Raw genomic sequence first — 14,716 nt, 5'->3', positions numbered from 1 at the left:
GAAACTAAAAAAAAAAAAAAAAAAAAAAAAAAAAACCACATGGGAAAAATGGAATGTCAATCATGATCATAATAGTAATTAACTATTACTGCATTTGTATTGTGTAAAACTATATAACAACTACAGTACACATTTTTCCCCTCAATTGGACCATATAGAAATATAATGTGTCAGGAATTGTTATTCTTGCTTTACAGGTAAGTTCTTAAAACTCAGGAAGGTGAAATAATTTGCTTTGTACAGGACCACTCTTGACTTCCATTTGCCCATGAAGGAGTGACATCTCCCACAAGAAAATACAACTCTGGAGATTTTTTTTTTTTTTTATAAGAACTGGGGTACAGGCCAGAGGTGTGGGGGTTGAGAGGATTCACCAGAGACAGAGTGTGGAGCAGAACAGGTGGATTGACTGAAATACACTTCTGAGGGGAACAGCGGGCGAAGCAGCAAAGGTTTTCTGTGCCACGTGGGTAGCTCTGGGGCTAGGAATGGAACTCGTGTTGCAGCGGCTGTGGACAGCTTCAAAGGTTGCATCTTAACCTCTTGTACCACCAGAGACAGATTGTGGAGCAGAACAGGTGGATTGACTGAAATACACTTAGGGGCGAGGCAGGAAAGGTCTTCTGTGCCATGTGGGTAGCTCTGGGGCTAGGAATGGAACTCGTGTTGTAGCAGCTGCGGACAGCTTCAAAGGTTGCATCTTAACCTCTTGCACTACCAGAGAAGCCCCCGGGAGATTATTTATTTATTTGTTTGTTTTTAGATTTAGTTATACAAGCACTGAGGTATAGGCCAGAGACGCAGGAGGGTGAGAGAATTCACCAGAGACAGAGCAGGGAGCAGAATAGGCAGAAGGACCGAAGTACACTGCTGAGGGGAGCAGTGGGCAAATCAGGAGAGGTTTGCTGTGCCATGTGGGACTCTCCCTGGCCGGCTGGAAATCGAACTGGCACTGCAGCGGCTGCGGACAGCTTCACAACGCTGCGTTTAACCTGCTGCACCACCAGGGAGGCCCTGGAGATTTTTTTTAAAACTTAAAATTTTCATAGCATGCCTATGCAATATGTATAATTCCAAATACAAGAGCCATAGCAAATACATAATGTTTTTTTCTTTCCACTTCACTCTATAAAGTTAGCAATTGTCTACCATAAAAACATAGTATTAGAAACTAAAATTTTAAGGGCTATAATATACACAATAACGGGCCTCCGCGGTGGCGCAGCGGTTGAGCGCTGGGTTGCGAAGCTGCCCGCAGCCTCTACAGCGCCAGTTCGATCCCCGGCTGCTCCCCGGCCACGGGAGGAGGGTCCCACATGGCGCGCAGACCTCTCCTGCCGCCCGCTGCTCCCCTCAGCAGTGTACTTCGGTCCTTCTGCCTGCTCTGCTCCCCGCACTGGCTCTGGTGAATTCTCTCACCCTCCCGCGCTTCTGACTGTACCCAGTGCTTGTATAAATAATAAATAAACAAACAAATAAATAAATAAAATATTTTTTAAAAAAATAATATACATAATAACATGGATCTGTCATTTTCTTAAAGTTAAACTTCTTTCCCTCATAATACTTAGGTCCCTTCTTGTTTAATGGTTATAACATTGTGAGTTTGGGTGTGGGTTTAGTGGGCAAAACCTGTGTGAGACAGAAATGTGTGCCATAATGACACCATGGCCTAACACGGTTTTCACCACTACTGAGCTCTATCCTGCCCTAAGCCTAGGACAACAGTGCTTACATTCCAGAGGATGAACTGAGACATATGCAAATGGGTAGTACAAAACCTGGCAAAGTGAGCTCAATCAAAAATAACTGAGAATGCATTAAAATATCATTGTATATAAATCTCTGACCATATTACCAAATAATTCTTTTGTATACATAACTAGAAGTATATAATGAATGGTTCGGAACATATAAGCATTCAAAAGTTCATACTTATCCAAAACAATGAACCTGGTTTGTATCAGAGAAGGAACTCACCTTTTTGGTCGAGGAAGGCCCATGGGGGTAAGATTAGGGTCTGGTTTAGGAATGGTTTTCCGGATGCGAATCTGTGAGACTTTCTTTGGCCTCTTCTCTGGCTCAACCTATTTTTTAAGGTTTAAAAAGAAAGATGGTCAAGTTGCAAGACATTTGAAATACATAAAAGTCCCTTTCCTTGACATTCAAGATAATGCTTCCTCAGGTTATAGATAACTCTAGTAGAAGTATATGACAAAGTTTCTACTTCTAGTCCTGCTGATAGTATTTTTAGCAACTACCCACCCCCCCATTTTGTCACAACAGAATTGTGCATTCAGTTCATGTTTGAGATTATAAAAATGAAAGCATGCAACTGTTGAAGACAACAGAGAACATAAAATTAAGAGAAACCGTCAGTCACTCATCATCTTTGAATACCTGAAGTAGCTTTTTGATCTAATATACACTGGTAAATGGTGTCATCAAGAAAAAAATGGATCTGGAAAACAACAGAGACTAAGAAATCCAGGGTATCCTTCAAGTTGAAAATCCATCCTGGTTATCTCTAGTACTCAGCCGAAGTTAAAGGTGTTAAGTAGAGGAATTCAGAGGTGTCACTGTACCTACTGTATGATCTGTAGTCAGTGATGGACACCGCCAGTACCACTGTCACCTGGCCCCACCAGCATTTTACATTTACCTCTTTCTGCTTTGGAGGGCTGCTCTGTGTTCGGGGACATGCTGCTGTCACGCCATCGAGCTCATCAAATTCAGGAACCTGGAACTCAGAGGCTGAAAGCAGGAGCTTGCTGACAGCTGAATCTGTTACCAAGCAAGACTTTGGTACCAAGGCAGGAAATGGAGGCTCTAGCCTAGCACCATGGAGACAAATCCAAAGAAGTAAAATGTGAGATGAGTTCACTTTCTACCTTAACATCCAGACAGGCCTCAAGACTTTTTCTTTCAAGAAATAACATTTTCCAGGACCTCCCCTGGTGGCGCAGCAGTTGAGCGCTGGGCTGTGAAGCTGCCAGCAGCCTCTGTAGCACCGGTTCGATCCCTGGCTGCCGGCGAGGGTCCCATATGGCACGCAGACCTCTTCTGCTGTGCCCGCTGCTCCCCTCAGCAGTGTATTTCGTCACTCTGTCTGTTCTGATCCCTGCTCTGGTTCTGGTGGATTCTCTCACCCTCCCACACTTCTGACTGTACCCAGTGCTTGTATTAAAAAAAGAAATAACATTTCCAGTCAACCTGTTTTGTCACTTCTGGACGTAATCTATGCCTGCCACATGTAAAAAATTATTAGAATGTGATCAATCCATTTCATTAGTATGAAGGAAAAAGGAAGACTTTTTGGAAGGAGATAAAACATACTGAACTAAACAAATGAATTATGCTCAGATGAGATCAGTGATGTCCAGGAACTAGAGTTGACTGAATGACCAAGACAAAAATAAGTGGAGACATGAGGCACAATGAGCAAGCTGGGGATTTTAACTTTTCCCCACAATATGGTTTTGATTATACACCCTTAGTTTCCACATGTAATACAGCCCATTTTAATCTCAGATCAGGTTCAGAAGATGCAGAAGTTGGAATCATGCCATGCCTGACCTCCCCCCCCCCCCCCCACACACACACACACTATGCGAGTCCTAATGTGCCAGGTGCCACTGCAGGCTTACCTCATCTGACTATCAGTGTTGTAAGTAGCTTCCACGCCTGGAAGAGGCACATATGGTAACATGATGTGGCTGAAGTGAAGCAAAAGTAGAAGAGCAATAGGTTAGGGTAGTGGAACAACAGGAAAGGGTATGATGCTACTGTGGATATTAGAACCTGACCCAGGCCTAGAAGACAAGAAATGTCAGTCACTTGGAAAAGAAGAAAACCTCCCAGCTGTGAAATTTGTATTTATGTGCCCATCACTGGAAGGAAGGCAGGAAGACAAGGTTATTTTTCTGACTTAAATGAAAAGATAAAGAAATGAAGACAGTTAAGAGAAAGGAAAGGAACAAGAATGATTTAGGTCTGATATTGCTAATTATTAAGTTATGAACATGCATATTAAAGATTTCTAAAACAGTAATCTAACAATAAAAGTATCTTTGTCCATTTTTCTATAATCTTATGAAAAATTATGAAGAAATCTTATTTAATTTAAAACAACTTCCACATAAAACCCGGCTATTTAGATAAAAACTGTTGACAGGATTGGGGGCCTCCCTGGTGGCCTAGTTTAAGCCTCAGCATTATCACGCTATCACTGCCAAAGCCTGAGTTTGATCCCTGGCCAGGGAGCTAACTCACATATGGCGCAGCAGACCTCTCCTGTCTTGCCTGCTGCTCCCTTAGCAGTGCATTTCAGTAGAACTATCTGTTCTGGTCCCCCCCCCTCTCAACACCACCACCCCCCCTGCACCTCTGGCCTATACCCCAGTTCTTGTATGCATAAATAAATAAAATCTTAAAAAATTAATTTTAAAAATTGTTGACAGATTGGTTCTTTTATAATCAAACTTTTATTTTTTTAAATTTTTTAAACTTTTTTTTTTTTTAAAGATTTATTTATTTATACAAGCACTGGGTACAGTCAGAAGCACGGGAGGGTGAGAGAATTCACCGAGCCAGAGCGGGGAGCAGAGCAGGCAGAAGGACCGAAGTACACTGCTGAGGGGAGCAGCGGGCGGCAGGAGAGGTCTGCACGCCATGTGGGACCCTCGCCCGGTGGCTGGGGAGCAGCCGGGGATTGAACCGGCGCTGCAGAAGCTGTGGGCAGCTTCGCAACCCAGCGCTCAACCGCTGCGCCACCGGGGAGGCCCCAAACTTTTATTTTTATAGGTGAAACAATAGTATTAATCATTTACAGATACATTAATATGTGATGTTTGAGGGCTTTTTGTGCCTCTGAAAGTAAAACCTGTATCCATTTCTACTGAATTTAGAATACAGTTCAGTTTTAATTAATGGGAATTTTATATGGTGACCACACACACTAAATTCATCTCTCAGAGATAAATTGTTTAATGGTTAGGGGAACACAGAGAATTTAGATTTTTAGAGTATTTAGCACCAACTCAAGATTCTCTAAGAAATACCAATAAAACGATAGAAAGGCAGGGTAGAATACTGGAAAAAGAGCTGGCTATTTTAGAAAAATGAGACCTGAGTTCTAGGCCTAGGTCAGTTGAAACAATAATCAGCTAAGTGAGCTAGGTTAAAAAACGTTTCAGGTTTATAATCTACAAAATTGGCAAAAAGGATGTTTGTTCAACCCATATTATAATCATGCATCACTTAATGACTTTGGGGTCAAGAATGGAGGACACGGGGCCTCCCTGGTGGCGCAGGGGGTTGGCGTCGTGCTGTGAAGCTGTCTGTAGCCTCTGCAGTGCGGGTTTGATCCCAGCCAGCCGGGGAGATACCCACATGGCATAGGAGACCTCTCCTGTCTCGCCCGCTGATCCCCTCAGCAGTGTTTTCCGTCTGCCTGTTTTGCTTCCCCCTGTCTCTGGTGAATCCTCTCACCCTCCTGTACCTCTGGTCTGTGCCCCAGTTCTTGTATGCATAAAAATAAATGAATCTTAAAAAAAAAAAAAAAAGAACAGATGGCATGTACCACCATGTTCCCAAAGGGCTATGCTACACAGCCTTGGTGTGCAGCAGCCTGTGCTATCAAGGTTTGTGTAATTACAACTCTACGATGTTCACGTGCCAACAAAATCACCTAGTGATACATTTCTCAGAACATATCCTCCTGAACTGACACATGACTGCATAGAGTGCTGAAGTTCAAGAGAATAGTTTGAAGTCAGAAATTAATTAAACCTGCTAGTCCTATTTTCTAGTGTTACCCAATTTATCAGGTCTAACATTTCAAAGTATGCTTAGAAAACCAGCAAACTACCAAAATCTAAGCCAAGGATGTATGAAACAAGGAACCGCTATAGACAATGAGAAGATTATATTCCTATAAATACCACCCTTGCCTTCTAATTGGAAAAAAAATTAATTATATAAAACATAAATACAAAAATGAAATGTATTAATTTACATAAAATATACTTTAATATAACTATAAAAAAATAAATATTAAAATAATGGGCCTTTCTGGGGCCCAAGGGGTTAATTCTCAGCGCCATCACTGAGATGGCCTGAGTTTGAGCCCTGGCCTGGGAGCTGACCCACATTGGCACAGCAGTCCTCTCCTATCTCACCCTCTGCTCCTCTTAGCAGCGAATTTCAGTCAATTCACCTGCTCTGCTCCCCACTCCTCTTACCATCTGCATCTCTGGCCTACACCTCAGTTCTTCTATGCAAAAATAAATAAAATTAACTTTAAAAAACTACAAAACCTCATTTTTTATTTTATAAACATAAAATATAATATAAACATAACAAAATAAATTATATATTACCACAAAATATAAACATGAAATACATAAATATAAAAATTTAATTTAAAATTTTAATTACATTTAAAAAAACAACTAGTCATAGGAAGCAAGGGAGAGAGAAAATATTACACACCAGGGAACAAAAAGTAGGTGGAAGAGTTCCAGAAGAATAAAAAGGGCCATAGGGTCACACACTGCACTTTCAGAGGCTGAAACAACTAATGGCACGCTACACTAACCTCAGGAATGAGCATAGTTTAAAGAAGGTAACACAATGTTAAGCTTTGGGTAACAGAAGACCAGAGAGCAATTATAAGACTACAGAAGCACACCAAGAAACCAGATGATAAAGTACCTAGCATTTAAAATGATCTGATTCACCTAATATATTTTTATGGCTGCATTTTAAGAAGTGAATCTTTTTCTATTAACTATCAGACAAGTACTTACGAGAGTAATTCATCTTTCAATTTCAATCAGTTATGTTCTGGTACTATGGTGTTTTTCTCAAACTCTTTAGTTTTCTGTTAAGATGCTGGGGTAACTTTATAAAATACACTAACCACTTTTTTTTTTTTGATTTGTTTTATTTATTTATACAAGCACTGGGTACAGTCAGAAGCGCGGGAGGGTGAGAGAATTCACCAGAGCCAGAGTGGGGAACAGAACAGACAGATGGACAAAATACACTGCTGAGGGGAGCAGCGGGCATGGCAGGAGAGGTCTGCGCGCCATGTGGTACCCTCGCTGGTGGCCAGGGATCGAACCAGCGCTACAGAGGCTGCGGGCAGCTTCACAGCCCAGTGCTCAATGCTGCGCCACTGGGGAGGCCCCACTAACCACTTTTTAATGACACAGAATGATTCTACAAAAGAGAGTGCCCAATAGTATAAAAAGTACAAGCCCTCTCCAGGCTAAATTGGAATTTTAAGGCTTTTTTGCTGGTGTTGAAATTTTAAACTTTTTGAAATGACAAGGACAGATTTTTACAATTTTAAAGTCACTACTTATCCAAAGGATTACAGATGCGAGTTTATGTATTATGTTTAAAGCAGATTCTTAGGGATGTTAATTCTCAAATTATTTTTCTTATTGTAAGTTACAAAGTAAAATGATATTTGTGAAATTATTTTCAACTCTTCTTAGTAGTTCAACGATAGAAACTCCCAGTTCGCTTTAAAATTCTATAAATTCTGGGCCTCCATGGTGGCACAGGTGGTTGAGCGCAGCACTGTGAAGCTGTCCACAGCCTCTACAGTGCCGGTTCGATGCCCGCCGGCCTTGGAGCAACCCACATGGCAAGCAGATCTCGCCTGTATCGCCCGCTGCCCCCATCAGCAGTGTGCTTCGGGTTGGTATGCCTGCACTGTTCCCTTCTCTGTCTCTGGTAAATCCTCTCACTCTCCCACGCATCTGGCCTGTACCCTGGTTCTTGTATAAATAAAATAAATCTTAAAAAAAAAAAAAATTCTATAAATTCTACAACTACAGCACATAAGTACAAATTTTTAAAATCTCTCAGCTCTAGAGAGAAATGTAGTGGGGCATATAAACAAATTATAGTTGGTGATACCTTCATGATTTATTTATACAAAGTGTACTTCTGTATCTTTTACACACTAACCATTAAGTGCTGTAAGTATGATACTTTGTAAACAAGATACAGTTACAAGCCATTATTTGTCTCTAATTATAGTCTTATAATAGTGCTTGTTTTTTGCAAGTGGGGGCTGAGGTAGAGAAGAAAAGATTCAAAAGATTTGATGATTTGCAGAGTGAAAGTGAAAAAGAATGGTACAAAACAGTAAATTTTTCAGAGAACTGGGTCTATACATAAAAATTGCTGTTGCATTTTTCTAGCAGAGATGTGGCAAAGTAGACAGAAAATGCAGAAACAGACTGAATAGCCTAGCATTTTCAGTAGTGCTCCTTTTCTCTCCCCAGTGGCAAGAAGCAACATGGAACATTTGCAAAGAATCAAGGGCTGGATTTTACCTGCTTGTGGTGCTCAGAGTTGGCTTCTGCTTGCTGTGAGCGGAATGAAGCGCAGAGATTTCGATGGGGTAGGCAGAAGGCCCATGCTGGCTCCAAATGGACAGTACTCGGCCCACCGAATAGGGCAGAGAGCAGAAGACCTTGTCTGCAATAGAGGCTGGAGACCTTAACCCTTTCAAGCCCTGTGTAAATTGGGTCATGAAGAGCCTCTGCATGGTAGGCTTGTGGCTAGAGAAGCTCCGTTTTTTTGTCCAGATTCTGTAGCATCCAGGAGAACAAAGTGCTAGAAGTGTGTGAAGGCCAAGGACAGAACAGCCTGCTCTGGTCTGGACTATGGTGGTGCCTCCATAGTCTTGAAGAGGCAGTGGAGGTTCTGGCGGAGCCTCGGCACATGCCTGTCTATGAAGGCCAGTGTCTTCCCTGAATGTGGCTGTCCCAGGGCAAACGTGGGACAAGAAGAAAGAGAAAGCCCACTTGGGAGGTTGAGATGGGCACAGGGGGGCCTCTCTTAAGGCGAGCCTTGCTGGAGCACAGTGCTCAGGAAAAGTCCTTGTGGACTCAGGCATGCACTCAGAGCCTGATTTCACATGAAAGGATACTGGGAAGATTTCAGAACCAAACAGGAATGATGGCATCTTGTTGCTCAAATCTATGAAGCTCATTTTGATGGTGTCGAGTGAATAAAGTGTCCAGGGCTTACTGTTAGGATGCTTATCCCATCCACTAGCTGCCAAATATGGGTTCAGCTGCATCGTATTGTAAGAAAATCCATCTAGGAGCCTTTTATATCTGAGCCGCTTGTAGCTTTTAGCCACTGGAAGAAGTTCAGAGGAACACCGCCGGTATCTAAGTTTCTGGGTCTTTGTGCCTGGGGCCAGTTTGGAGGCAAGAATGGAGAGCTTGTTTAGTAAGGCTGATTCTTTGGTAAGCTTCCTGACATTCAGGCTCCTCAAGGGATGGCATGGAGCAGACTTCTGCTTTGGTATGTGGCTAATTAAGCTCCTGCTAGGTACTGTTTCAGGTTCCAGTCGTGTAGGTGCAGACACAGAATGTGAACTGAGAAATCTGTGTGCTTTTGTGGGGATGGTTTCAGAGGAACTCTTTAAAAAGGCAGAACTTCTGATTTTACTTATTTTTCTCCCCACTCTGACTTGCTCCTGACAGGAAACTTTCTTACAGGTTCGATGGGGCTGCTTCTTTAAGGGAAGCACTCCTTTCCGATGTGAAGTGTTCCCAAAGGCACCGTGTATCATATCACACGCAGCAGAGCTAGGATCTTGTGCTTTCTGGGAGGCACCATGAAGGCAAGGACCTGGGCACAACTTACTGTCCTTTTTAAATGGATGACCGACGGTTTCCTCCTTTGGGTCTTTCAATTTCTGAAACAGTGCAGTGATGTTGTTCTCGGCCAGCTTTACTAAGGTGACTTCTTTCATCATGGTGGATTCATCTGAGCAATCCTTATTTTGGACCTCATCTGGCAACCCATTAGATGATGTGCATTGTTTCAATATCACATGTGCTCCCTTTTGCTGTATAAATTCCTCTTCCTTCAGCAACTCACAGTCCAAAACCCTCTGGCTTTGTTGTTGTTTGGTATCATCAAGCACCTTCTGAGACTTAAAGTGGGTCTGAGACATCTCATTTGCACCATCACCATGATCATTTTCTCTGGTAATCATGTCCTCAGATTCCTCCCCAACGGTTAAGTTACCCAGTGGTCCCCCCTGACGTTTTTCAGTTTCTTCTTTCACTTTAGTCTCTGTTTCCACGGTTAAAGGCAAATTTTTCATACTGACCTTTATTCTATCTCCGTCACTGGGATTAACAACATTCCTTGGTGTTCCTTCCTTCATCTCAGGGAGGACTATGCAGTCCTTTACATTTTCAAAAAGGCCTTCACCATCTTTTGGTTTTAAAAGATTCTGTAGGTCAGTTTCTGAATTTTCTTGAGAAGAGAGATACAAAGGTATTTTTCTACTGAATGCCAAGCTCCCTAGGGGAACAGAGTTCTCATCTTGGCATCTAGAAGGTATCAACTCTTTTGAGGAAATTTCAAAGGTATTTTCCTTGTCAAACTCAGAATTTATTTCTGGTTTTGATTCTTCAATCACTCCTTGTGTTTCTTTCAGAGATGGTTCTTCAACTTGCTGATCATGATGAATATCACTTAAAGAAACATCTATTCTATCCAGTGTTCTTATATTTGGTTCATGATCCACAACAGACTTTATCTCATGAGCGCAAGATCCTGGACACACTTCCATTTCACAGTCTTTTAATGACTTGCACACTTTTTCTTCACACGATTTTTTTATTCCAAGAGATTCCAGTGTAGAGGAAGTAGCATCTGGGAAATCTGAATCCTGATCAACCACTGCTATACATGCTGCATTCAGTCCTCCTAGGTGAGACAGGGCACTCCTTGAGGTTTCACGTGATGGCAGTTGATCTTGCCTTGGACCACCATCAAGTGCACTACAGGCCACTACATCCAGCATAGTATCTGCAGACTTACTGCTACGGTCTGTGCAAACAATGCCTACCAGACCATCTGTGGACTCCTCACTTTGAAAGGTGCCTCTCTTTGAACTACCACAGGATAATGAGTTGTGATTCCCTGAACAGACTAGCAGAGTCTCTTGGTTGTGGCTTAGATTTCTGTTAGGTTCTGTGACGATCCCTCTCTGGTCACTACCTAGTATTTTTTTAGCAGGTTTGCCTTCATTTCTGCATTTATCTGGTCTGTTTTGGTTACTCTGGTAGTCAAGGACTTTGTTAGCCTTCTCATCAAGAGTTTCAACTGCTTGGTTCGTGTATTTAAAACTGGAGAACATAATAGTAGGAGACTGGTCCAACAATTTCTTAGGACTTGGAATGTTTGCAGATTGGTTTAGTTCTTGTAAGGCAGTGTCAGAGGTGCTACACTTACAAAACACAGTCTCTCTGGGTATATTCTGTCCCTTCCGTTCTAGACCTTCCTCACTGGGTTGGTGGTTACTAGTGGTGTGAATCAGCTTGTTTGAAGCTTCACTATTTAACATGCGTGCTGATGTCTCATCTCTGATCTTATCTTCTAGAAGAGTGACTTTAGTTTCATCTCCATCAGGTTCACTTTCCTCTGCTGTATTACTTATTTTATGGCTGCTACTTTCCACGGAGTGGTGACCACTACAGTGAAATGCATTTTTACACTTGGTTAGCATAGAGTTTTCAGCTTCTGTGATGATGTTGCTGGACTCAATAGCTGTGCAAGCAGAACACATGCTCTCTTCTGGTGTATTTCTTCTTATATAATGACAGCTAGAGAGATTGTGAGATTGAACACTTTGACATTCCATGACAGAGATCGTTTGAGGAAAGTCAGCTGCTTCTTTCTTATTTGAAAGCAGACTGGAATGTAGATCATCTGCTGCTACATCAGTCATTTTGTTTGTTCTTTTGAGATTTTCTGGTTTGATATTTAAGGTGGGATTGTTTGAAGAAGTACCACATGTACTGTTACCTGGTAGAGAATTGTCTTTCATTTTTGTCTTCATAGGAATGGTTTGGGTATCAGCAATGACATCTGCTCCATCCTTTAATGGAGGATGATGGTTCTGTTGGGAATCCTCGCTTGTTGCTAAAGGCATCTCTTTGTCAGCTGGCAACTTTACCTGGTCTTCAGTATTAAGGGACACTTGATTTAAAACACATTTATTTTTTATTTTGTTTAAAACCAGTTCATTGGTACAGGGAAGTTCATTCATCTCAGAGGCAATGCTCTGGCTCTGCTCATCTAAATGTGGACTATCATCCTGTGAAGTCTGTACCTTTTGTTTTGAATCAGGTCTGTAATCAAATTCTAGGGATGGTGGGAACTGAGCAAGATCTTTCTTGGGTTTTGATACCTTATTTATAGGACTTATCTGGTCCCCTGGCATTATCATAGAGGATTTTCTTTCGGTCAGAAATGTATTATATGGTGCTTCATTTAATTGGATGTTGCCTTCCAGATTTTTCTGGGTGCTGACAAAAGAGTTAGAGTCTTTACTGTATATCTTATCAGCTACTATATTTGGCTCCATAGTGGTTGTCTGTCCTGGCTCTTCAATCTGCATCACAGAGGAAAAACTGCTCCTTTCAGGGCATCTGCCTGAATGGCTCATGTTAGTAAGGGTTTCTCTATGGTCCTCATGGTTTGCAAAGTTACTTTGAACATCTAACGCAATTTTTGAATCTTTTTTTTTAGACATTATTTCCGTGGCTTTGGTAAGAGAATTGGGGGTTAAAAAACTAGACTTGTCTGTAATTTTGGGGATGTCAACAGTCTCCTTTTCACCAGAACAAGGGCCATTAGCATCCACTTCTGGTAGCTTGGCATTAACAAGAAACAGTTCCCCTCTTTCACTCTTGGGGTTAAAAATCTGTCCTGTATTTTCTTCTTGAAAAGTCAATTTCTTGCTTTGATCATCCCCTTCAAAACAGGAATTGTCTGTCTTTTCAGCAGAGTCCTTCAGCAAAGCATCATCTTCAAAACTACATTTTTCTGAAGATACTGTTCTGGATTTGGGACCAGACAAATTTGAAGTAAAATATGAAGCTTCAGAATTTTCTTCAGAGGGATCTGTAATAACTATACTTCTTGTGCCTTTGGGGCTGCCACATGCAGAACTGTATTTTTCAAAACGATGGCCAAAAATCTGTTGGTGATTGTCATCTGCTTCATAGACAGGGTTTAATTTACACAATTCTTCTTTCTCATTGTCCACTTTGGAAATGGAACTGCTCCCTGGTAATGACAACCAAGAAGGACAAGTTTTTAATTCTTCACATTCTTTCTCTGTAGGAGTTGCGTCTGTTAATCCAGGGTCCACAAAGGTTAAAGGCTCTAGGGATACTAATGTACTGGTTTCTGAAACCTTACCACTGGTCATGAGTTTGTCTACTTCTGGGTAGTTGCTGCATCCAGCTGAGAGACCTTTACTCACATTGCCATTCTCATGTCCTTCATTATTATCCGTGTTAGTCCCATTGACCTTCATACCTTGCACTTCTTCAGTAGATTTTAGCAGAGTTTCAGTTGTAATCTGTACATTTCCTTCTGCACAAGAGAAATAAATCCAAATCATTGTGCAATCATAAAAAAGTCATTTGCACTACTTTCAAAAATTTAATCATGCAACAAGAAAGACTTAAATAAAAAAGAGAATCGCAAAGTCCGTGTATACCACCACTACGGACCTTGTTATTCTCTGCAAAAGAAAAATAAGGGGGGGCCTCCCTAGTGGCACAAGGGGTTAAGTCTCAGCACTATCAAGCCATCGCCAGCCACTGCAACATGAGTTTGGTCCCCAGCGAGGGAGCTAACCCACATGGTGCAGCAGACCTCTCCTGTCTCACCCGCTCCTCCTCTCAGCAGTGTATTTTGGTCAATCCACCTGTTCTGCTCCCCAATCTGTCTCTGGTGAATCCGCTCACCCCCTGAACCTCTGTCCTACACCCCAGTTCTTGTATGTATAAATAAAAACAAATCTTTTACATACATTTATGTTTATGTATGTGTGTATGTGTATATACGTATGTGTATGTGTGCACGCATATATATATAAAAAACCAAGGGCCAATACTGTACCAGGTAGAAACAAGTAATTTTGAATGAATACCTTTTCCTAAATGTTACTTACTTAAATATACTTATTTAACTGGACTGTTGAAGACAACATGGAAACATGGCTCAGTTTTAAGAAGCCTCTATTCTAAAACATTAATAGATTCACAATGTAACAGTTTATACTACTAGATAACCATGACAATAAATACAAAATAAGTCATAAGTAAAGATACCTTTGAAAAAGAACAATTACACATAAAAAGTTAATTTGTAAACTGAATTATTAGCCATGAACTCAATTATTGCGATAATTGCTTCTCTACAAGCTTGTTCACGAGTTGGTAACTTACTAAAGTTAAGTGATAGGTACCTGAGTACACTCTTTTCCACTTTTGAATAAATCTGAAAATTTCCATTATGAAACATTAAAAAACAAGCAAAAAAAATCTTTCTAAGCAGAATGTAAATAAATTCACAAATGAGTTCTACTGTATAGTTTCTCTGAAATAATAGATATATGATATAGTATGAAGTTACCCAAACTTGTTAATCTACAAAAAAATTTCACCCCACCATTTTAGAAATCAAACCCAAAGCTAAACACACACACATCTGTATGCATGCACATATGTTAACAGGACACCTGCAAACAGATAAAACAAATCAAGATCTAATAATACCTACTGGAACATAACTGCTATATAAAAGCACTTAATAAATATTTGTGGAATTAATAAATACAGTCAGGACAAACAACAATTACCGTTAT

The 14,716-nt window shown here is 41.1% G+C and overlaps 1 protein-coding gene across 1 annotated transcript in view; it reads right to left on the bottom strand.

The window, feature by feature from the left end:
• Positions 1–14,716, bottom strand: part of PRR14L (proline rich 14 like) — a gene marked incomplete at both ends in the record, with an annotated part of 49,169 nt that overhangs the window by 21,403 nt on the left and 13,050 nt on the right. Inside the window, 5 exon segments of the mRNA XM_084253211.1 lie at positions 1,981–2,087; positions 2,663–2,834; positions 3,648–3,716; positions 8,355–10,758; positions 12,676–13,434. Of these exon segments, the coding sequence (XP_084109337.1) occupies positions 1,981–2,087; positions 2,663–2,834; positions 3,648–3,716; positions 8,355–10,758; positions 12,676–13,434 (3,511 nt within the window).

This window comes from Talpa europaea, assembly GCF_964194135.1.
Source record: "Talpa europaea genome assembly, chromosome: 14".
In the NCBI taxonomy this organism is placed as follows: Eukaryota; Metazoa; Chordata; class Mammalia; order Eulipotyphla; family Talpidae; genus Talpa; species Talpa europaea.
This window is presented reverse-complemented; position numbering and strand designations above follow the sequence as displayed.